The 25,669-nt window shown below is 39.8% G+C and overlaps 2 protein-coding genes across 4 annotated transcripts in view; one reads left to right on the forward strand and one right to left on the reverse strand.

Moving 5' to 3' along the window:
- Positions 1 to 1,578: 1,578 nt before the first annotated feature.
- PFN2 (profilin 2) lies at positions 1,579 to 7,539 on the forward strand. 2 transcript variants are annotated; one of them, XM_003735045.5, is made up of 3 exons: positions 1,579 to 1,797; positions 3,916 to 4,108; positions 5,858 to 7,539. In XM_003735045.5, the coding sequence occupies exons 1-3, from the start codon at positions 1,666 to 1,668 to the stop codon at positions 5,953 to 5,955; spliced, it is 423 nt and encodes a 140-aa protein (XP_003735093.1). In that variant the 5' UTR covers positions 1,579 to 1,665; the 3' UTR covers positions 5,956 to 7,539. The 2 variants fall into 2 exon arrangements, with proteins under 2 accessions (XP_003735093.1, XP_008981921.1); XM_008983673.4 differs by having other exon boundaries at positions 6,180 to 7,539.
- Positions 7,540 to 11,386: 3,847 nt separating this feature from the next.
- The window catches only part of RNF13 (ring finger protein 13), a 183,667-nt gene continuing 169,384 nt past the window's right edge, over positions 11,387 to 25,669 (reverse strand). For both annotated transcript variants that reach the window (XM_002759497.7, XM_035278324.3), the window contains exons 9-10: positions 13,035 to 13,115; positions 11,387 to 12,761 (exon numbers count right to left, since the gene is read on the reverse strand). In XM_002759497.7, coding sequence (XP_002759543.1) covers positions 12,397 to 12,761; positions 13,035 to 13,115 — 446 coding nt within the window. In that variant the 3' untranslated portion in view covers positions 11,387 to 12,396. The remainder of the gene's footprint in view (positions 12,762 to 13,034; positions 13,116 to 25,669) is intronic.

Below are 25,669 nucleotides of genomic sequence, written 5' to 3' on the forward strand. Positions count from 1 at the left end.
AAAGAAACAATTTTGGGCTCACATTTTATACCACACAGGTATTCTGTATCTTTAGAACATGAGAAAACACACAGTCTCTGTCTGATCGGTCTCTGACTTGGGGTTCTTTTACTGTACTGTTTTTTTCTTTCTCCAGTAGCTGAACATTGCAACGGAGTCAGCAGAAAAAACATAAAATTTCAGAACCAATTAAAGACTTTTTAAAGCAACGTTCTTGTCTTTTCTAGAGATACATTCCTTAATCCTCTTACAAATCGCGACCTTACACGATAACTTTAAACAGTGAACATCTACCTATGGACGTTTTGGTGCTTTCTTTCCCTTAAGTGGCAGATGGTTTCTTTTAACCTAAAATTGAAGTCCTTGGGGAACTCCTAATTCCACGTCTAGTCCTAGTGTCCACAGGCTACCAAAGATGATACGAATAGCTTCTCAGCTACTTTACCCACCTTTTACCTTTGTTAATACAAATATTTCCCAGATCTGGGTCCCGAAATTATTTTACCCTGCAGAGCAGAAATGTTATGATGTTCATTCAGTGAACTCTTCCCTAGTTTTTCCCTTTGCATTTTCTGCGTGTACTTCAAGCCACCAGTAACTTTCCCAGTTACCATGAAACAGTTAACACAGGTTGCTATTTGTTTTGTTCGGAATTTACGAGCCATTTAACCACACACGTGATTAGCAACTTTAAGGGGGCTCTTCCAGGCAAACAATCCGCAGAATGCGAGGCCCCTGGTACCCAAATGAGGCAACAATGAAAGATCCGCGAAGCTCAGCAAGGTTCCTGAGCGCCACGGACGCCAGCTCTGATTTCAGATTTCCGGAGTGCGCCTGCGGGGCTGCGTTTATGGCCGAGGCGCAAAACGGGTCCAGGAAAGAGGGTGCCCTTAGGGACTTGGAGATTACCGTGGGCGACCCTGCCACCAGCCGCCCCCACCACAAAGAAGAGGAAACGCTCCGCATCCCGTCACCAGGGCAACTCTGCAATCCGACACCTCAAGATTCCGTATCTTGGGCAGCGCATACAAGAGAAAAGCGCTTCGCAGCCCTGCTGCGGGGCTTCAAGTCGTCTCTGCCACCGCTGTTCCTGGGGTGCTGAGAGCGACGCGGGAGCCACCTACTCCGCGAACCGAGGTCCGGGGCTCAGCCATCCCCTGCAACGCCACGGCGCCCGGCGCTTCCCGCACGTGGCGGCCGTGATTGTCCCGGGGCGGTATCCCTCCGCGCCCCCGCCTCAGTCTCTCCCCGCCCTTCCCGGGACCCTCCGTGCCCGGGCGCCGCGGAAGGATCACACGCACGCGCGCGCACGCCTTGCCGTGTCCGCGGAGAACGGAGGGCGCTGCGGTTAGGAACAGCAGCCGCCGCCGCCGCCGCCGCCGCGGGCACAGCAGCTCCACAGCCTCCCGCTGCTGGGTGGTCAGCCCCGCGGCTGCGGGCGGCCGGGCGGCCGGGCGCGCTCTGAGGCTCGCCCCTCACCGCTGTACCCGCGTCCTCCCTCCTCAGCTCTTCGGGGAGGGGGGCGGTCGGTGCCTGCGCAGAGCCGCCTCCTCCCCGCCCCCGCCCCGCCTCCCCCCTGTGCTGCCGCCGCCGCCCGCTACCGCCGCCGCCGCCGCTGCGCCTGCTGCTCCTCGCCGTCCCCGCTGCAGTGCGAAGGGCTCGAAGATGGCCGGTTGGCAGAGCTACGTGGATAACCTGATGTGCGATGGCTGCTGCCAGGAGGCCGCCATTGTCGGCTACTGCGACGCCAAATACGTCTGGGCAGCCACGGCCGGGGGCGTCTTTCAGAGCATTACGGTGAGGACCAGTGGCGGCCGGGACCCTGGTCCCTGCACCGGAGCGGGGTTGGCCGGCCTCGGGTGCGCCGCAACATGGAGGGTCGAGCCCGCAGGTGTGCGAGGCAGCAGGCGCTGAGGATGCGGTTGCCGGGCGGGCTGGGAGGCCGAAGCCCGGGGACGCCCCCTCGCCTGGGGCTGCGCTGACAGGCGGGGGGCGGCGGCCGGACTCCTCGCCGGCCCGGGTCGGGCGCCCCAGGCATTCTCAGCGTCAGTCCAGGTGCCCGGGTTGGGGGAGGGGGCACGCACCGGCCAGGGCTAGGGTAGGGGTTCCTTTTTTCCGCCTAGTGTGGTTCTCCTAAGGTTCTGTTGAAGCCTTGAGGTTTACTATGCACGTCCAGAGGTGGAAGCGAGGGTCGGGGATCCAAGCTGAGGAGCGCGGGCCCCGGGTGGAGGTACCCAGGCTCTCTGGCCGCCTCTTGCTCCGCGGACAGCGCGCCGCCCGCGCCTCTGGCTGTTGGAGGCGGCGGCCCCGGTCCGGCCCCCGGGATTCTCGAAGCGACTTTGCGTAGGTTTGCGGGTGTCCAGGCCTCTGGGGCTTGCGAGAGATGTACGCCTACCGCGTAGGTGGATTCGTGAATCTCGACTTCAGCTCTAGCTCTATAGGTTTTTTTTTTTTTTTTTAATTCTCCAAGATGGCGAACTGCCATTGATTTCTCTCCTTCTCATATGGAGATTCATCGATATACGGTTATCCCCAGTTACGCAACATAGCTCAAAAGAGGGGTGCTTTTCGGGGGCTTTCAATAATTGCGAAGACCAGAAGGACACTTCACTTCTCCAAGTCCCTCCCTCTTTAGTGGTGGTAGTAAAGGAACTAATGCAGATTTATGCTTCACATTGCCTGATTTTCTTGAGACTTGATGGTTTTGACTTGGTTGCAATATGTTTGGGGAATATTTGACACTAAGCCTCCAGCTTATTGTTTTGCCTATTTCTGCCCAAGGCTGTTTCTAAAATTGTGATAATTGTATTAAATATGAGACCATTTCCTTAATTGCTTAGCACCAAGCTTTTCCCTTAAACCCCAACAGTCAGGTCCCCTATTACGGGTGCTAGTTATTCTTTTACCACTTAACATGGTTTAAAGTCTAACTTTAGAACTCAGTACTTGATAATAGTACTTTAAGGTTTCGAATACCCGCAGTGGACTACAATTCTTGTAGGGAATTGGCATCTGGTCATCAACTTTTTTCCTGCGGTTCTCTTGTCTTTGTGTGTGAGTTCCCGCTGTCTGACTAGGAAGATTGCTGGAGTGTGCTTGGAAATGGCTGGGGCCTGCTATGACTCTGCAGTTCTGATGGGGGCGACGCCTTCCTTCTTATTCATGGAATGTTAGAATGCACGTTTTCTCCTTTCCGGTTCTGGTGCCTACCTCAGTTTCTTTCCCAATCTCCCTCCATTTTCTCTGTTTCTGTAGCTTATTGCTGTAGGTGGAATCCACTTTGCATTTCCCCAGAAAGAAAATGATTACTGAGATGGGAGGGGAAGGGAAGTTGGAAAGAAACGGGAGTTGTGGCTAGAAAAACAGGAGGGAAATATGAATTGGAAAAGCACTGATGTCTAGGGATTGACGTCCATAATATCATCAAGGATATTTCTAGCTATTCCAAGCAGAGAAGTGAACAATCAAAGAACAGGCTTTATTTCGGTAGACTTTGAGGCAACTTTAAATTTGATGAAACATGATTGACTGTAATGTGACTGAATATGATAGACCATCTGTGTTCAGAGTTGATGGCTGAATTTTTACGGTTACGTGAACACTTTCAGTTGACTTAATACAGTTTATAAATAACTCCTAAGTTTGCACTTTGTCTAGTGTCAACTATTTAGAGTTTCTTTGTATAGACTGGTCTTGGTTAGGAGCTGACACCGATAACTGAAGTCAAATCAAATGATGTAAAACATGTAATCATATCAGATTAAGTAATTCTTTAGAAAAGACTGAATCTTGGTTTTACATGAATGTGGCTGTCTCGCGGTGGTATAAGCTTAGCACACAGCCTTTCCTTTATATCAAGCCCTGAAAGGAATTAACTACAACTTCCATTTCTTTTTTCTTTTTGGTGGGGGACAGCCAATAGAAATAGATATGATTGTAGGAAAAGACCGGGAAGGTTTCTTTACCAACGGTTTGACTCTTGGCGCGAAGAAATGCTCAGTGATCAGGGATAGTCTATACGTCGATGGTGACTGCACAATGGACATCCGGACAAAGAGTCAAGGTGGGGAGCCAACATACAATGTTGCTGTCGGCAGAGCTGGTAGAGGTAAGTAAGGTATTCTTTTGGTTAAAAGTTGCATGCCACATTACAACTTACTAAGCAGTTTCTTTTAACATTTTGATTAAAAGTTAGTCCATAATGGCTATTAAGGTGGTTTTTGTGAACTGCTCAGCACTGTGAAGCACTCTAAGCATTTTACAACCTGACCTCTTAGATCCTGATTTTGTTCTAAGAATATTCATATCAACTCACTTTCACCTTTATTAAACTTAAAAGTCTCTTAAACTGCTTGAAATGTCAAATGATAATCCTGTGGTGTTTCAGATTGTTAAATTGTTGGAATCACTTGGTTATTTTAGTCCGTTTCAGTGCCTGTTTGACTTTTGGATCTCTCTCCTTTTTTTTCTTGTTTGTATTCTAACCATTTCACTACTCAGCATAAAGAAGGAACAATTAACATCAGTTCTCAGTTAGGAACTTTGCTGGGGAAGAGATAAATAATTAGATGAGAATTTTGGAGTAAGTTGTCCACTGAAATATTTTCAAAGATTGTGTGTCTGGGACTTAGATTTGAAAAGTAGGAAATTACATTTAGTTTGTATACTTGGTCCAAAAATTCAGGTGTCTCCAGATTGTTGTCAACATTATAGAAACTCTTAATTGCACTAAAGAAGTCTCCCTACTTTTTCAAAATAAACTTCTGAAATTGAGGTTATGACATCTAATTGATTTACAAATACATTTAAATATGTTAATGCATATGAATATGTTGTAAATAGAGAGTGCTTCTGTAGCCTCCCATAGCTGACTTGGCACATCTAATTTTAATAACAGCTCTATCATATGAGAGGACTTAAAGCTGCTCTGAGTTGTAATTTAATGCTCTGGTTCTACCAGCTCCCTGTGATTATCCTAAAAGTTACTCTTATTCTGGTGTGAGTTGATGTTTATAAATATTTATCTATAAGAAAATTAGATGACTTTGAAATAGTGACAAATCTCTTTAAACCTTAGCTGCACTCAAAGATAAATATGCTAAAAAGCGTCCAACGCAAGAAACCAGAATATTTTATACCATACAGCACTACTGACATCTAGTGGTAGTGAATATAAAATTTGACATATACATATATTTTGGATTATAGACCTTTGAATTGCATCATAGAAGAGCAATTAGAAATCGTAAACCTATTTTTTTAGAACGCAATTAAAAAAAAGGCTAGTATGGTAAAGTTATCAGTAAGCACACACCTTAAATACATTTAATTTGGCCTTTTCTGAATGATACTGAATATGCTACTTAAAATTAGATCTTCATTTTCCTTTGGAAATAACAGACACATTTAGCCTCACTGGTAAAACTTAATAGTTTATACTTATCAAGCATGTTAAAATTTGGGGAGTTTGTAAGTAAATAACTCACCAAGTTTCCTAAGTTTATATTTTTGGGGCAAGTAATGACATGTACTTGTCATATCAGCCAGAATATTTTTGCCCTAAAATAGAAGACAAATGATCACTTTTTTTTTTCTCTCTAGTTAGTGTAAAGATAGTTGTATAGAACTTTTGCTTGCATTGATGGTGGCTTCCAAGATGCAGTCACATTTATTATTTTCTGTTTAGTATATTACTTGTTTGAGGGTTCTTTTTGGAGACCTAATTGACTTCAGTGATTTGCAGTTCATGGAAAACTAACTTAATGTTAACTTATTAATCGGGGTTCTGTCTGCTAAAACTTATGTGACTTTCTTGATTAACACTTCTTTTGAAACACTTTTCTTCTTTCTCTTTCAGTCTTGGTCTTTGTAATGGGAAAAGAAGGGGTCCATGGAGGCGGATTGAATAAGAAGGCATACTCAATGGCAAAATACTTGAGAGACTCTGGGTTCTAGCTGCTAGGCAGACTGTTAAGTATTAGGGGGAAATTGCTCTTAAACTTTCCTAGCTGTAAGCTTAAGTCTTAATTCTGGAAATTTTATTAGCAATGCAGGGTGATGGGGTATGAACCTGTGTCTCCTTTGTATCCCTCTGTTGGTGGGGAAAGGTGTCTTTCTTTCTGCCCTCCCCTCCTTAAATAATTCTGTTCACTTTTGTTTTGTTTCCTTGTGTACTCCAGCATTGGTTATAGTCATGGGAAAGGAAGGTGTCCACGGAGGCACACTTAACAAGAAAGCATATGAACTCGCTTTATACCTGAGGAGGTCTGATGTGTAAGCAGCCTCTCCCCATCTACCTAGCAACTGTCTTCATCAACAACCCCAATTATGGTCACAGTGCTACCAAACTATAGACGGTAGCTAATTTTTCTTTATCTATTTTCTAATGTCATGATTCCTGTTTGCCCAATGGATCATTTGTATGTTAACCACTGTATGTAACCAACCTTTATCTGGCAACATAATTGCAGCACAATAATGATTTGCATGATACCTTGAAATTGGGGGGAGGGGGCATGCCAAGTTGGGCATCACTTTGTCTTAGCAATTAATGGGATATTGATTACTAAAATAAGTTAATATTAAGCAAGGTGCCGGTTGTACAATCTCTGATCAATGTCTTTTCAGCACTTTGAGCATTTACTTGGCTCATTTAGTCTTCCTTTTGTAGCGCATGGTTGGGAGGAAAAAGTGCATGCATCTTTCCTTCACTCTTCTCTTTTTCCCACCCCTCCCCCCGCCCTTTGCCCACAGGCATTTGGTTTGCTTTCATCTTTTTTTTACACACTGCCTGTTTTTTTTTTTTAACCAATTAATATCTCTTTTGTTGATGAGCTATTGAGAGCTGCAGTAGTTGCTTTTAGTATTGTTGCACTTGAGACAAACCTTTATTCAGTGTCTACAGGACATATGAAGAGTGCAATGGCAAAACGAGCAAAAAGCACTTCCTCCCATGACCTTACAGTAACCATACTGATTGAATCCCCAGGGACATTCCATCATTGCAATAGCTCAGACTTTTGTTCCTGTCTTTTTCTTTGCACACCAGCTCTACTCTTTAGTAAAAGTGTAAAAGGCTGCCATTATGGACATTAGGTATCCCAACATAACCATCTGGAGTGTGTCCAGTTTCTTCTTCATAGGACCAATTTTTATTTGCAGCTTGAGTTTTTATATGAAGTTGCATTATTGTGGACTTGGCTGTCTTGTGATGAATTTTTTTCATATGTATTCTGTGCCATACTATTGTTAAAATGAACTGTTGCTATTGTGAGATGGATTTTAACTGACCTATTAAGGGTTTCTTTTGAATGGCACTACTTTAGGGACATTCTAGTATTTGCTTCTATTGTTTGGGCCTTGTGGATAATGTACAGATTTAAAAACAAATCTTGTTGCTGATTTGTCCATTTCTTTCCCTGCACTTTGTTACATCTGGGATACAGTCTAACTCATCTGATTTAATATGCATTTAAAAAAATGCCATAACTATTAAACACCTTGTTTACAGACAGATGAAATAAATTTATTCCAACCAAATATTCTAGACTCCTGTTGTTTATATACATTTTTGGCTTATGTTAAAAGTTGATTTTTGACACAGTGGGAATACACAGAATAGGCCAAAGTCTGCTGCAGGCATAAAACTTTTAATAGCATTCAGCTGATGGCTTACTTCATTTCAAGTAATATTACAGATAAAATAAGTGCCTCAGAATTTCTTTTTGATGTTACATGTAACTTTTAGTTATTTTAGGCTCATCTTCAGACATATATGAGAAACTTGACTTATCTGCTAGAAAGTAAGTATTTTCCTCTTCTTGCTGGTTTCTAGATGTGAAATCTAATAAACAGTAAAGGGAATACCAAGAAGGGTTTCTGCACTGTTTTGGATTTTTCTGTGTTGAAATGTCATATGACTTTAGATTTGGAGGCTGTGTTGGCAGCCTGAAGTCAGCCAGCTGGGGCCCTCCCACATAAGAGCAGAAGACATTCCTTAGGCACGATATAAGATAATTGGGGTGCTTTTGCATTTTTTGGCTTTGTAGTGACATGTTGACCATGGCTATGTTATAGGTTTAATCTCAAAGCCCATAAAATCCCTGATATGTATTGAAGTTTAATAAATATGTACATTTATGGCTATTTAGATAAATCATTATTAACCAGCAACTGCCAAACAGATGCTTATAAGAGCCAGGGGTGCTCAAAAGTTAATGGGTCTCAATAAACTGTGGAGCTGGTTATAATGCAGATTAAGGACTTTGGGTTTCTACCCTGGAGATGGAGATTCCATAAGCTCAGGAAATCCCTTTTCAGAAACAATCACTGACTGGGTTATTCTGATTCATTTTTAGTGGTGTATATACTGCCTTTTGAGAAACAATGGGTAAGGAATAGGAATTAATCTCTGTCTTATATAAAATGAAAATTTTTTTCTTTGACTAGTTGGGCATTGGTTGTGAATATGGTTGTACATATAGGGATGTAAAAGTATGGAAGATAAAGGATTTGGGGCTTTTTTGGTAGTCGGACATAACCTAGAAATTGTAAAACTGTAATAAAAACCTGGTATCAGTTTCTTGACCTGTTAGGCCAAAAGATTGGGTAAATGAAAATTTGGTGGTTGAGTTGTGATGATTTGAGATTTTACAGTAATACACATTCTCACTTGTAAAGAACTGTTAGGAAAACTAATTATAGAAACCAGTGACCAAAATTCTGAAACTCTTAAATGAATTGATCTGTAAGTAGGTGAGAGGGCAGTGTGTGTTCAGAGAGGAGGCAGTGCAGTGGAAGGTGGTAAAGGGTGACTGTATCATTTAAATAGTATATAATGAAACTTCTCATTGGCCCTCTACCCGCAATTTCATTGGAAAAATATGGAAATACATACATGTGTGCTTTGCTTTGTACTTAGTTCTAGGAATTTAGCATATGGAAATGAAACTACACAAATTTGTATACCAGAATGTCCATCACACAGCATTACTTTATCAGACTTGGAAAACATCTACAAGGTTTAGCTTTTTCAGGGGTATGGTTTGAATAAATGATTTTATGTCCATAGGACAAAATAGTCATTGGAGAGTGACATGAGAATGCTTACCAATGAATGTTAATATGATATAAACGTCAGATGATACTTCACATACATACAGTATTAATATGCATGTATTTTACATATGTACTTTGAAGGCAATCTATCTCTGGAGTGAACGTTTCCATGAGACTGTATTTTGACTTCTGTTTTAATGTTACTTTTTAATCGAGAAAATTTTAAATTTGTTTTTTAAATAGAAATTGGATTTTAATTGTACATACTGTCCTATTCTAAAAGCTGTACCATGAAATTACAGAACATTTCAGATGAACATTAAGAGAACTAGCAACAGTCCTAACCAGTGCTGCTAAATGAGACACTTCATAAATTTTCTTTTATATATATATATATTTTATTGCACTTTAGGTTCTGGGGTACATGTGCAGAACATGCAGGACTGTTGCATAGGTACACACATGGCAATGTGGTTTGCTGCCTCCATCCCCCCCATCGCCTATATCTGGCATTTCTCCCCATATTATCCCTCCCCAACCTCCCCTTTTCCCCCCCAACAGACCCCAGTGTGTGATGCTTCCCTCCCTGTGTCCATGTGTTCTCACTGTTCACCCGCCTATGTGTGAGAACATGCAGTATTTGATTTTCGGTTCTTGTGTCAGTTTGCTGAGAATGATGGTTTCCAGATTCATCCATTTCCCTACAAAGGACACGAACTCATCGTTTCTTATGGCTGCATAGTATTCCATGTGCCACATTTTCCTTGTCCAGTCTATCATCAGTGGGCATTTGGTTTGGTTCCAGGTCTTTGCTATTGTAAACAGTGCCTCAGTGAACATACGTGTGCATGTGTCTTTATAACAGAATGATTTATAATCCTTTGGGTATATGCCCAGTAATGGGATTGCTGGGTCAAATGGAATTTCTATTTCTAGGTCCTTGAGGAATCACCACACTGACTTTCACAATGGTTGAACTAATTTACACTCCCACCAACAGTGTAAAAGTGTTCCTATTTCTCCACATCCTCTCCAGCATCTGTTGTCTCCAGATTTTTTAATGGTCACCATTCTAACTGGCGTGAGATGGTACCTCAATGTGATTTTGATTTTCATTTCTCTAATGACCAATGATGAGCATTTTTTCATGTTTGTTGGCTGCATAAATGTCTTTTGAAAAGTGTTCATGTCTTTTGCCTACTTTTGAATGGGTTTGTTTTTTCTTGTAAATCTGCTAAGTTCTTTGTAGATCCTGGATATTAGCCCTTTGTCAGATGGGTAGATTGCAAAAATTTTTTCCCATTCTGTTGGTTGCCAGTTCACTCTAATGATTGTTTCTTTTGCTGTACAGAAGCTCTGGAGTTTAATTAGATCCCATTTGTCTATTTTGGCTTCTGTTGCCAATGCTTTTGGGAACAACTAAAAGTAATAATTCAGAATTTCAAACAAATTTTTTTTTCCATAAAAACTAACATAAAGGAACCAGGTCCTTGTTGTAAACTTTGGAGTAGAGACTGAGGGAATATAACATCTAATACGTAGTTACCCATTACTGTGACTTTTTTTCCCCGTTTCCTATTTTAAAATATTGTTTTAGGTTTGATGTTTTTATTATTTGACAGTTATTTTGAAGGCTGTTACTTACTGTGCATTTATGTGCCAGATACTGAATTCAATGTTTTGTCCTCATACCCTAACTTGTTAAATGAAAATTCTGCAAATAACCAAGCAGTTTTAAAAAGGTTATAGCCATACAGTTACCTCAAATTCCAAACTGTGCTTTACTACCATGGTAACTAACCTTTGATGTTCTGTTTCTCAGGCCTGTGTTTATTTTTTTTATAAAAAAAGGGAAGAGGAATGAGATGAAGAGGGGAGAAATTATGAGATATCATTTCTACTTGGGAAAATAAACGGTTGAATTCAACTGATATCCATAAAACTGGGGAGCTGGTTATAATACTGGTATCAGTTGATGTTTATTTTCAATAAATTCAACCGTTTATTTTCCAAAGTAAAAATACCTATTTTTTTTCCTGATTATGAAAATTTTTTAAAAGGCAACTCAGTGAAATTTTCCCTTGATATACCATAATTTACAACAGGGTACCACCAAAATGTACACTGTTTATTTTTGGAATAATTTTGGCAGTAGTGTGAACTTTTTGGGAGATTACCTAACTGCAGGTGAGTGGTCAGTTACCTTGTATAAAATTCAAAGGTGATGTGATTTTTCTGATCTCAGTCAGTCATTATCCCTTTATAGGACAGTGTGTGTGTGTGTGTGTGTCTAATATGGTAAGTAATACTGTTGAACATTTACTGGATCTTAAAGTGGAAAACATGTTTATTAACATTCAAACTCCCCTCATACAAGGCCATATAAAAATTCTTAGCATTTTGATTATACATCAGTCTACATTTTCTACATAGTTACAATAATGTATAATTTAGCTTTTCATAATACATTGTTTCAATATATCATTAGTTCTGTTAAACATAAGTCACTTACTTTCAAATCCAATACTTGAACAGTTTCCTCTGTACATAGTTTAGCAGGGCTAACTAGCAGAAGATGCTATTTATTAAGAGGTATATGGTCTGAGTATTAACAGTTGCTGAAGTTTGGTATTTTTATGCAGCATTTTCTTTTTGCTTTGATAACACCACAAAACCCTTAAGGATACTGAAATTTAGTAAGTAAAGTTCAGAGACATTACTTTAGCTGCTGAATGAAATCTCTACGTAACACTATAGTAATTAAAATGTTAAAAAAAACAGTGTTGAAATCTGCACTAGTATAGAATACTCCTGTCAGGATAAGACTGCTTTGGGTTTCTTTGTGCTGATAGGAGGAAAGGTACTGAATTAACTTGTTGCCTCTTGCTAATGATGGCAGGTCGGGTAAATGCCCGAACATACTCCAACTCAACTCTAGGTAACTTTATGGAGGTGGAAGCTGGGTTAGTTCATGCTAGGTGGCTGTAGCAATGACCTCGTGTATAAAACGCAAAACACTTAAATACTGTGATCTAGGTCTTAATTGCAAGCTAAACTGAGGATTTTTTTTGTTTTTAATGTTTTGGCTATACTTGCATTCCGAAAGAAGAACTGAGTTGGTGCTTGAGTTACAGCACCAGTCTATTAGTGAATGAAGTACACTCTTGCAGATGATAAATACCAGATCAGAAGTCCTGTTTCAGCAATTCAATTAAATTGTAGAATACTAAAAAATGTTATTTCTACAGAAATCTTTGAAGGGAGCAAAAAAAAAAAAAAAAATCGAATTACAGTATATACCTAAACATTTGAAAGGGAAATGAACCAATCTTCTGAAAGTCAAACAGTATTTGCTATGTTGTAATCCCGTTCGCCATTAGACTGCAACTGGACCACTACATCATGTTCATTAATTTCATTTTCTGCATCACTACTGTCAGTATCTTCATTGTCATCTTCCTCATAGTCTGAAGATTCTGTCATGTTCTGATGTGAGCGGGATTCCGACAAAGCCCCAAAGGACTGGGCACTGACAGAAGCTAAAGGTCTAAGTAAAGGGGTATGTTCTGTCACTTCATTTTCTTCTTGACTACTATCTGTGTCAGAGTCTGAATCACCCTGAGAAGGAACAACTTTTTGCTTGCACACTGGACAGGTTTTTTTGGTTTTAGTTAACCAAGGGTCTACACACTTGCAGTGATAAGCTGTTGAAGCAAAATACACATCTTTAGTTAATATGTTGTGGTTGAGAATTTTATATTTAATCTCCTGCCTTATTCTGTATGTATCAGGTAGGGAAAGGAGGAGAAAGTTTATAATTTTTATAAATACACCTCCATCCTTGAATGAGACCACTACTTAGTACAGGGCCTGCCTAATGGTGTGTTAATAACTATTTTCTGCCTCTTCCCCTGGAATATGGAACCTAAATATAAATTGCTATATATAAATTCAAAGCAGTATGTAATTACTCATACCATGGGAACAGGGAAGGATTCTGAGTTTGTCTCCATCTTCATACTCATCCAGACAAATGGCACATACATCATATTCATCTCCTGTAACAGAAAACAAAATTTGTAAAAAGTACTTTTTCACCTTTTAAACTCTTAAAGTTAGTCTTCCTCAGTCAGTTATTGCCTTATTTTGAATGATGCCTTTTTCAAGGATCTGCTTAAGACCTGAAGGTTTAATTTAAGTAATTAACATTTTACCTAAAATAATTAAAAATAAATAGATGCCAAATTTGTTTACCTTATCTTTGCAAAATATTTTAATAAGAATCATAACTATATCAGTGTTTTACAGGACCAAATGCCTGGTTTTGAAATATTTTATGCCAGAGAACAAAATTTCACTATTAAAAATTTCAAACTCTCTGGGTAATTTTTTAAATAAAAATGGAAACATAAGAATATACACAAATGTTTAACTATATTTAGCCAATAAAAACAGATTTGAAATGTGTCACACAGGGCTTCAAATCTCCCAACATTTACGAAGCTCTGTGGTGCATGGCAAGTTGCTTAATGTTTGCTATCCAGTTCTTTGTAAGTAAAAAGATTAACTTACCTTGTGGGTTATAAGGATGAAATGAAATGAGATGAGCAAAGGGCCAGACACAAAGGTACTTAATCAAGGGTATGTACTATTAATGTTGCCTTTTTAATTGTCTTACTGTGGAATTTATCACTTTTGTAATCATAGAGGTTTATTAATTCATAGCTCTTTTTGGAGTTCCACTATGTTTTCTAAGTTTTTAAAGGAAGTAGTTTTTTTTTTTTTTGAGATGGAGTTTCGCTTTTATTACCCAGGCTGGAGTGCAATGGCGCAATCTCGGCTCACCGCAACCTCCACCTCCTGGGTTCAGGCAATTCTCCTGCCTCAGCCTTCTGAGTAGCTGGGATTACAGGCATGCGCCATCATGCCCAGCTAATTTTTTGTATATTTAGTAGAGACGGGGTTTCACCATGTTGACCAGGATGGTCTCGATCTCTTGACCTCGTGATCCACCCGCCTCGGCCTCCCAAAGTGCTGGGATTACAGGCGTGAGCCACTGCGCCTGGCCGGAAGTACTAGTTTTTTAAATATAGCAGCTTTTTCAGTTAATAGTGGCTTAGACACCACTGTGAGTGCTTGAAAGCAGTTTTGTGAGTTTTTTTGCCATTAAATTAATATGTTAGACAAAAACTTAAAAACCTTTTAGGGAACAAAAGACAGTTAAATTCATTACCCCACACAGAGGGTAACAACCTTGGAAGACATACCAGAAAACCAGAAATAAAGCCATTATCTAGATAGGACGAACATGACACATAAAAAAGGTACTGATAGTTCTTATGAAACAATCCCTTTAATGTTCTAGTCATGTAAAACAGCACATTCACGAGGAATCTGAAACAGAAAGCTTTAATGAAAATTACTAATTTTTGTCCAATATCTTGAATTTGGTTACTGTAGTATCTAAATTACATTCTGTAACAAATGCATGTGTGCATATGTTAGAACCTTGTGTGTGGAATTTGGTGAGACTTACTTTGAGTCACATCACCTTGTGAAAATGCCTTCTAAAAACAACAGTTAATGTAGCTGAACAGGAACTGTGGCTCAAAGCTGTGCCAAGGCTTTAAGCCTCTTTTTATTGAGGTTAGGGTGATTAGCATGTATTATCCATGTGAGCCCAATGTGATCACAAGGGTTTTAAAAAGTGGAAGAAGGAGGGAAGAAAGTTCAGAGTCAGGCGAGTGGTTACAGATGAATGGTAAGAGAGATCAACTACTGGCTTTGAAGGTAGGGGCAAGAAAAGTCACAAGCCAAGGAATGTGAGTGGCCTTCAGAAGCTAGAAAAGGTAAGGAAATGGATTCTGACACCTTGGTTTTGGCCCCACGAGACGTGTGTCAAACTTCTGAGCTACAGATAATATATTTTTGTTGTTTTAGGGCACTAAGCTTGTGGTGACTTGTTATCACAGTAATAGGAAACTAATACAGGAATATTTGTCTGGTTATCTTTAACTGTATGGACTTGATGCTTTGGAGTCACTGAGCTCTCTTATCCTTTGAATTGTTCCAAGCAGTAGATTTATATTAATCTCCCACATTTTCTTGCCATAGCACTTACTTTGAAGATGTCAGGTCAACATTTCAAGGTACAGTTTGTGATCATGGACCAAACTGGAGCTTAGTACTCTGTAGAAAATTAACCTTTATGGACTTGGACTTGTGATTCTAAAGCATACATTAGAATGTTTGGGGGTGGTCCTTTTATTTATTAGCTATGTAACCTTTTGTAAAACACAATTATGTATTAGGCATGTTGTAAGGATTAAGAGATAGTGCAAGTAATTTATATGGTGTGTCATGCATACAACTCTTAACCAATTTTAGTAAAACTAGCCGATAGTCGTATGTGCTTATCACATGGTAGAAGGCTATGGCTAGAAGGCTCTTCTCTAACCAACCATATGCTTTTGTCTCACCAGATGATCAACTGCATGCTTAAAAAAGGCTAGTAGCAGTGATCATTGAGCCTTTTTGTTTTACTTAGGGTAATTATATAATTTAGTTAAATATTCAGCAGTTTATAAAGTGTAAGTGTAAAAGACTTCTAGTTTTATTTGAAAGCTAAGTTGAATGCATTAGAAACACTTTTTAAAAAACTAGTTGCTCCCCTCCACTCATCCCCAGCCAAAAAGTGATTAAATTGGGTGTGGGTAAGAAAACTAAAAGATTGGACAAATGCTAAAAGCAAGGATGAAAGCAGAATCCAGTTTCCCCCCAAGTTAAAATACCTGAAACGTACAACATCAGTTGTTGAGTGGATTTATAGTTACATTTAACTTAAAATAGATGTTTAAGGTATTTATCTATTTTTATGATTTGTAAGATTTTAAACATGTACTGGCTCTGGTACTCTAAGATAAAGTGGCTATAAAAAGTGCTTAATAGATCCAAGATGGCCAAATAGGAACAGCTCTGGATTACAGTTCCCAGCAAAAATGAAGAGGGTGAGTGATTACTGTATTTCCAAACAAATTTTTACTGCCCACAGACTAGGAGATTCCTGGGTGGAAAAGTGCCAGGAGCCCCAAACATGGCTGTTTCAGCTGGTGCAGCGGGTCTCCACACAAAAATTCACACAAAGCAGGGCACCTTTTCAACTGGCGACTGGAACACCTGGGAGGCAGAGTTGCCCATTCAACTGAAAAAAAAGGTCCTGAAACAGGGAGCCAGGCCAGGAGATTCCTGGGTAGAAAAGCGCCACAGGCCCCAAGTGTGGCTGTTGCAGCTGGCACACCAGATCTCAGCATGATAACTCACACAAATCCAGGTGCCTTTTCAACTGGTGACTGGAACACCTGGGAGACAGAGTCTTCCATTCAACTGATAAAAAGAGGACTGAAATGAAGCCAGGCCAGGACATTCCCGGGCGGGAAAGCACCACGAGCCCCCAGTGCGGCTGTTTCAGCCAGCACAGAGGGTCTCCACACAAAAACTTACACAAATCCGGGCCTTTTCAACTGGCGACTAGAACACCTGGGAGACAGAGTGGCCTGTGCAACTGAGGAAAAAGGGGACTGAAACAGGGAGCCTGGTGATCTGGATTGGCCAGTCCCACCCCGACAAACACCAGCAATCTGAAACGCTCTGGATTCAGAGTTTCACAGCAAGCACAGGTGGACCCAGTTCAGCCCAGCTCTGTGGGGGAAGGGTGTCTGCCACTACTGAGGTGGTCTGCTTATTACAGAGGCAGACCACCATTACCGAGGCAGTCTGACTATACCCCTATAAACAAAACTGCAAGGAAATTCACACAGCAGCTGGGCAGAGCCCATGGCAGCTCAGCAATGCCTCTGCTGGCAGACTAGGCTACTTCCTCACTAGACAGGGCATCTCTGAAAAAAGGCAGCAGTGTGACAGAAACTTATAAAGCCCCACCTTCCTGGGACAGAGCACCTGGGAAAAAGTGATTATGAGCTCTGCTGCAACAGATGTAAACGTACCTGCCCAGCAGCTCTGAACAGAACAACTGAGCTCAGAGCTCAGCACTTGAGCTCCTATAAAGGACAGACTGTCTCCTCAAGCAGCTTCCTGACCCCTGTATATACAAAGAGTCACCTCATAAAGGAGAGCTCAGGCTGACATCTGGTGGGTATCCTTCTGGGACAAAGATAGCAGAAGAAGAAACTGGTAGCAACCCTTACTGTTCTGCAGCCACTGCAGGTGATCCCCAGGCAAGCAGGGTCTGGAGTGGACCTCCAGCAGTCCTACAGCAGAGAGGCCTGTTAGAAAGAAAACTAAGGAGCAGAAAGAAATAACTTCATTATCAACAAACAGGACGTCCACTCAGACCCCATCTGAAAGTCACCAACTACAAAGACCACAGGGAACTAAATGCACAAAGATGGGAAGAAACCAACGTAAAAAGAATGAAAATACCAAAAGCAGAATGCCTCTCCTCTTCAAAGGAATCACAGCTCCTGAGCAGCAAGAGAACAAGACTGGATGGAGAATGAGTCTGAATTGACAGAAATAGGCTTCAGAAGGTGAGTAATAAGAAACTTCTCTGAGCTAAAAGACCATGTTCTAACCCAATTCAAAGAAACTAAGAACATTGAAAAAAGGTTTGATGAAATGCTAACGAGAATAAAAAGCTTAGAAAGAATATAAATGAATTGATGGAGCTGAAAATCAACACAAGAAGTTCGTGAAGCATACACAAGTTTCAATAGCTGAATTGACCATGCAGAAGAAAGGATATCACAGATTGAAGATCAACTCAATGAAATAAATGGGAAGGCAAGATTAGAGAAAAAAGAATAAAAAGAAATTAACAAAGCCTCTAAGAAATATGGGATTATGTGAAAAGACCTAATCTACATTTGATAGGTGTACCTGAATGTGATGGAGAGAATGAATCCAGGCTGGAAAACACTCTCCAGGATATTATCCAGGAAAACTTTCCCAACCTAGCAAGGCAGGCAAATATGCAAGTCCAGGAAACACAGAGAACACCACAAAGATATTCCTCAAAAGAGCAACCCCAAGGCATATAAGTGTCAGATTCACCAGGTTGAAATGAAGGAAAAAATGCTAAGGGCAGCCAGAGAGAAAGGTCGGGTTACCTACAGAGGGAAGCCCATCAGACTCACAGCAGATCTCAGCAGAAACCCTACAAGCCAGAAGAGAGTGAGGACCAATATTCAACATGCTTTAAGAAAATAATTTTTAACCTGGAGTTTCATATCCAGCCAAACTAAAAGTTTCATAAGCAAAGGAGAAATAAAATCCTTTACAAACAAGCAATTGCTCAGAGATTTCATCACCACCAGGCCTGCTTTATAAGAGCTCCAGAAAGAAGCACTAAACATAGGAACAACCAGTAGCAGCCACTCCAAAAACATACCAAATAGTAAAGGGCATCAACACAATGAAGAAGCTGCATTAACTAACAGGCAAAACAAACAGCTAGCATCAAAATGGCAGGATCAAATTCACACATAACAATATTAACCTTCAATGTAAATGGGCTAAATGCCCCAGTCAAAAGACACAGACTGGCAAATTGGATAAAAAGTCAAAACCCATTGGTGTTCTGTATCCAGGAAACCCATCTCACATGCAAGGATACACATAGGCTCAAAACAAAGGGACGGAGGAATATTTACCAAGCACCTAGAGAGCAAAAAAAACCAGGAGTTGCAATCTGAGTCTCTGATAAAACAGACTTTAAACCAACAAAGATCAAAAGAGACAAAGAAAGACATTACATAATGGAAAATGATCAATGCAACAAGAAGAGCTAACGATCCTAAATATATACACACCAAATACAGGAGCACCCAGATACATAAAGCAAGTTCTTAATGACTTACAAAGAGACTTAGGCTCCCACACAATAATAGTGGGAGACTTTAATACTCCACTGTCAATATTAGACAGATCAATGAAACAGAAAATTAACAAGGATATCCAGGACTTGAACTCAGCTCTGGACCAAATGGACCTAATAGACATCTACAGAACTCTCTACCCCAAATCCACACAATATACATTCTTCTCAGCACCACACCACACCTGCTCTAAAATTGACCACATAATTGGATGTAAATCACTCCTCATTGTTCAGCAAATGCAAAACAATGGAAATCATAACAGTCTCTCAAACCACAGTGCAATCAGGTTAGAACTGAGAACTCAGAAACTCACTCAAACCATACAACTTCATGGAAACTGAACAACTGGCTCCTGAATGTTGACTGGATAAACAATGACATGACGGCAGAAATAAAGATGTTCTTCAAAACAAGAATGAAGACACAACATACCAGAATCTCTGGGACACATTAAAAGCATTGTCTAGAGGAAAATATATAGCAATAAATGCCCACATGAGAAACAAGGAAATATCTAAAATTGACACCCTATTGTCAAAATTGAAAGGGCTAGAGGATCAAGATCAAAAAAACTCAAAAGCTAGCAGAAGACAAGAAATAACTAAAGACAGAGCAGAACTGAAGGAGATAGAGACACAAAAAAACCCTTCAAAAAATCAATCAATCCAGGAGCTGTTTTTTTTTAAAAGATCAACAAAATAGACCACTAGCCAGATTAATAAAAGAGAAAATAATAATCAAATAGATGCAATAAAAAATGATAAAGGGGATATCACCACAGATTCCACAGAAATACAAACCACCATCAAGAGATTACTATAAAAAACTATGCACATAAACCAGTAAATCTGGAAGAAATGGATAAATTCCTGGACACTTGCATCTTCCCAAGCCTAAGCCAGGAATAAGTTGAAACTCTGAATAGACAATAACAAGGGCTGAAGTTGAGGCAGCAGTGAATAACCTACCAACCAAAAAAAGCCCAGGTCCAGATGGGTTCACAGCTGAATTCTACCAGACAGTATGAGGAGCTGCTACCACTCCTCCTGAAACTATTTCAAACAATCCAAAAAGAGGGAATCCTTCCCAAATCATTTTATGAGACCAACATCGTCCTGATACCAAAACCCGGCAGAGACTCAGCAAGAAAAGAAAACTTCTTTTGAAAACATCATGGCCAATATCCATGATGAACATAGATGCAAAAATCTTCAACAAAATACTGGCAAACCGATTGCAACAGCACATAAATAAGCTTATCCATCACGATCACATAGGCTTCATCCCAGGGATGCAAGGCTGGTTCAACATAAACCAGTCTGTAAACGTAATTCACCACATAAACAGAACCAAAGACAAAAACCATGTGATTATCTCAACAGATGCAGAGAAAGCCTTTGACAAAGTTCAACAGCTCTTTATGCTAAAAACTCTCAATAAACTAGGTATTGACAAACGTATCTCAAAATAAAAGCTATTTACGACAAACCCACAGCCAATATCATACTGAATGGGCAAAACCTGGAAGCATTCCCTTTGAAATCTGGCACTAGACAAGGATGCCCTCTCTCACCACTCCCATTGAAGATAGTACTGGAAGTTTTATCCAGAGCAATCAGGCAAGAAAAAGAAATAAAGGGTATTCAATTAGGAAATGAGGAAGTCAAATTGTCTCTATTTGCAGATGACATGATTGTATGTTTAGAAGACCCTATCATCTCAGCCCAAAATCTCCTGAAACTGATAAGCAACTTCAGCAAAGTCTCAGGATACAAAATAAATGTGCAAAAATCACAAGCATTCCTATACACCAATAACAGACTTAAAGAGAGCCAAATCAAGAACAAACTGCCATTCACAACTGCTGCAAAGAGAATAAAATACCTAGGAATACAACTAACAAAGGATGTAAAGGAACGTAAGGGACCTCTTCAAGGGGAACTACAAACCACTGCCCAATGAAATAAGAGAGGACACAAACAGATGGAGAAACATTCCACACTCATGTTTAGGAAGAATCAATAGTGTGAAAATGGCCATACTGCTCAAAGTAATTTATAGATTCAATGCTATCCCCTTCAAGCTACCAATAACCTTCACAGAACTGGAAAAAACCACCTTAAACTTCATATGGAACCAAAAGAGAGCCTGCATAGCCAAGTCAATTCTAAGGAAAAAGAAGAAAGCTGGAGGCATCATGCTACCTGACTTCAAACTACAAGGCTACAGTAATCAAAACAGCATAGTACTGGTAACCAAAACAGAGATACAGACCAATGGAACAGAACAGAGGCTTTGCAGGCAATGCCACACATCTACAACCATCTGATGTTTGACAAACCTGACGAAAACAAGCAATGGAGAAAGAATTCCCTGTTTAATAAATGGTGTTGGGAAAACGGGCTAGTCATGTGCAGAAAGCAGAAACTGGACCCCTTCCTGACACCTTACAATAAAATTAATTGCAGATGGATTAAAGACTTAAAACATAAGACCTAACACCATAAAAACCCTAGAAGAAAACCTAGGCAAAACCATTCAGGACATAGGCATAGGCAAGGACTTCATGACTAGAACACCAAAAAGCATTGGCAACAAAAGCCAAAATAGACAAATGAGATCAAATTAAACTCCAGAGCGTCTGCATATGCAAAAGAAACAATCATTAGAGTGAACTGGCAACCAACAGAATGGGAAAAATCTTTTGCAATCTACCCATCTGACAAAGGCTAATACCCAGAATCTACAAAGAACTAAAACAGATTTACAAGAAAAACACAAACCAATTCAAAAGTGGGCAAAGAATATGAACAGACACTTTTCAAAAGAAGATATATATGAGGCCAACAAACATGAAAAAATGTTCATTATCACTGGTCATTAGAGAAATGCAAACAAAACTACATTGAGATACCATCTCATGCCAGTTAGAATGGCGATCATTAAAAAATCTGGAGACAACATGTTGGAGTGGATGTGGAGAAATAGGAACACTTTTACACTGTTGGTGGGAGTGTAAATTAGTTCAACCATTGTTGAACTACAGTGTGGCAATTCCTCAAGGACCTAGAAATAGAAATTCCATTTGACCCCACAATTCGATTACTGGGTATATACCCAAAGGATTATAAATCATTCTATTATTAAGGACATATGCACACGAATGTTCACTGCAGCACTGTTTACAATAGCAAAGACTTGGAACCAACCCAAATGCCCATCGTCAATAGACTGGACAGGGAAATGTGGCACATAGACACCATGGAATACTATGCAGCCATAAAAAACGATGAGTTTGTGTCCTTTGTAGGGACATGGATGAACCTGGAAACCATCATTCTCAGCAAACTGACACGAGCAGAAAATCAAACACCATGTGTTCTCACTAATAGGTGGGTGTTAAACAATGAGAACACATGGACACAGGGAGGGGAGCATCACACACTGGGGTTTGTTGGTGGGGGGAGGTCGGGGAGGGATAACATGGAGAGAAATGCCAGATGTAGGTGATGGGGAGCAAGGCAGAAAACCACATTGCCATGTATGTACCCATACAACAATCCTGCAAGTTCTTCACATATACCCCCAAAACCAAAAACACAATAAAATACATATATATTTTTTAAAAAGTGCTTAATAAGTGTTAGTTTTGTTACTATTAGCACCATGCTAGAAAATTCTGTTGCTTAGTTTGCTTCTAAACTGAGGATGATTTTGCCCCTCCCTCCCTAAGGACATCTGGTGATATGTGGAGACATTTTGGTTTTCATAACTGAGAGTTGTTGCTGCAGGCATCTTACGGACCAGGGATGCTGCTAAAGATCCTAAAATGTACTGAACAGCCCCCTAAACCATCTAAATGTCAGTAGAGCTGAGGGTGAAAAACCCTCACAGAAACCCTGCAGGCTAACAAAACTTTGCTAGTTCACTAGTGGGTAAGATGTCAGAAGTTGTGGAAGAATTCAGATTCATGTCTGTTACATGAAACAACAGGACACACTTCTGTCTGGAATGTGTTTGGCACTGTTGTAGAATAAAGTTTCAGAAAAATTTAATGAAGGTATTTTTAAAGTAAATCTCATCAATCTGGGAATGTTAAAACATGTAGGTGGACAGAACTTAGACTGTCTCCCTAGTAAACTTGTTGATCCATGATTTTTCCCCACTTCAAGCCCCAACCTTTGGCTCATCAGGTAGAGCAAAAGCATTGGCCCTTCGTAACAGGACTCACACAGAGACCTAAGCAGCCAAGGCAGTGGCAGAACTGATCAGGCCTAAGAATATCTCTGATTCTTCTTTTCCTTAGAGGCTGCATACAATCTGTCCCCAGATCCTGGAACCTTTTTAGTGCAAAACAAATCCTGAATCTTTCCCCTTCTCTCCATCACCTTAGTTACTCTGGTCTAATAGTCTAGATTATGCTAAGAGCCTCTTCTCCCGTCTCCCATCTATTCCTGGCCCATGTAGTTTTTAGCAGCCAGAGTGATCTTTGAAAAATGCGTATCACATCATGCCATTCTAACTTAGATGGCTTCCCTGAGAATAAAATCTGACCTCCTTTTATGGCTTTCATATAGCTATATATGATCTGATCCCCTACCTCCCCCTCCGGTCTCATTTCATACCAGCCTACCCTTCATGCTTCATCCATGTTGGCCTTCTTTCAGAACATAAATATGAAAGTAAGTTAGATGGGAACCTGCATTTGGCCAGGCTGTAACAAAAACATTTGGACATAAAATTAAATTTACAAAGAGGAATCACCATTTCTAAACATGGCTTAAAACTGAGCTAGTTAATCTAGTCACAGTGCAGACAAATTGACGTAGAGCTTAATTGTTCAATTCTATACCAAACTAGTCCGGGTATCAAGTAAACCAAGAATAGGTTTCCTCAAAGTAATAAAAGAGATTGAAGATTCAAGGTCAGATACACATAGATTTCACTAGTGATAATGACTTTACATATGTCTTATAAATAATCTGCCCAGAGATGATGCATCATTGGATTCATGAGTTGGCACTTACTTGCAGCTTCTGCCAGTGAAAAAAACAAAGCAGCTTTTTTTCTTAGTATTGATTTCTTTTTAATTGCCCTGTAGTCCAAGAGTGTGTTTGGAATGAATAGCAGCTTTTTTTTGATAGCAAATAAAAAATAAATGAATCTTATTTTTTTCTGTACCAGTTCCCAGGAAATCTCAAGAAAATACAACAGGGTAAAATATTTTTAAAGCCAAATTTGCCCTGTAATCCCAGCACTTTGGGAGGCCAAGGCGGGTGGATCACAAGGTCAAGAGATCGAGACCATCCTGGTCAACATGGTGAAAGCCCGTCTCTACTAAAAAAAAAAAATACAAAAAATTAGCTGGGCATGGTGGCGCGTGCCTGTAATCCCAGCTACTCAGGAGGCTGAGGCAGGAGAATTGCCTGAACCCAGGAGGCAGAGGTTGCGGTGAGCTGAGATCGCGCCTTTGCACTCTAGCCTGGGCTGGAGTAACAAGAGTGAAACTCCGTCTCAAAAAAAAAAAAAAAAAAAAAAGCCAAATTTGCCTGAGAACTCTTTCTGATTATTTCCAAACCCTGGGCAAAGGAGCTAATATTTATTATTAAGGTTAGATTAAAAGCTGCTAAAATGTAGTTATAAAAAAAGAAGTACTTTTAATAGTTACATTAAAGTTAAAAATTATAAAAATTAACTATTGCCTCATTTTATGAAATCTACTAACATGCTATGTTGCTTTTTCTAGTCTCTGAAATAAAATCTTTCCCCTTCTGTACATATTATTTTTTAAAATCTCAATGATTAAAGCCATAAAGGAAAAATGCCTGGTAACTTAAAATGTCAGATATGAAATCCACTTTTATCATTTATAGTTCAGAGATCTGGCTGTTTTAATATACTAATGGGGCAGTGGAGACAGCTCCCAGAGAGAGCTGCTTAATAGAGGGATGGTTAAGTGAAAACATAAGGATTTTCCATCTGTTAGAAAACAGTATGTGGTAACCAGTTCTTATGGTTAGATACATTAATCGAATGACACAGGAAATACAGGACACTACATTTTGCTTGAAGAGCTCTTTTTGAGGAAAAAAAATGAATAATGAAAAAATTTATAAGGCTGCTAGCTGCTTCAAAAGCCAGAAAACAACTCAAAGGCTATTACTGTTTTATATGTGCTAGAAATGGCTAAGTTAATACTTAAACTGTTTAAGTTTTAATCAGCATGAACATTCCTGAAAGAGCTTCAAAAGTGAAGATGAGTAAGATAGGAGGATTTAAGATCCTGTCCCCAAAGTATGGTAGATATGAAAGTTTACAGATTATTATATTCCAGTTGTTTTTACAGGTTTCTGTGAATTATATTACAAGCTATACCAGTGGAAGATATTTCCAAATACCAAATACTTTTTGGTTCATTGGTAAATATTTCCAAAACAGAAATACTTTTTAACACAACGAAGCAGTTGAATACTACAATAGTTTATTTTATTCTTTTTTTTTTTTTTTTTTTTTGCAGGTGGGAAAGGAGAAAGGTAAGGGTGGGAATTTTATGGTAATACAAATGTTACATAGTCCCCTAACATTTCCACTACATTATAAGCCTATAGGAGTTCTTTTAAAGACTTCCACGGCTTCCATGGTACTATGAGTGGTATGAAAAGTACCCACAGATGTGTTCTACACTTCCCTCTATGTTTTCAAGTACATGCAGTAAG

The sequence above is a fragment of the Callithrix jacchus genome, chromosome 17 (genome assembly GCF_049354715.1).
Source record: "Callithrix jacchus isolate 240 chromosome 17, calJac240_pri, whole genome shotgun sequence".
NCBI lineage: Eukaryota > Metazoa > Chordata > Mammalia > Primates > Cebidae > Callithrix > Callithrix jacchus.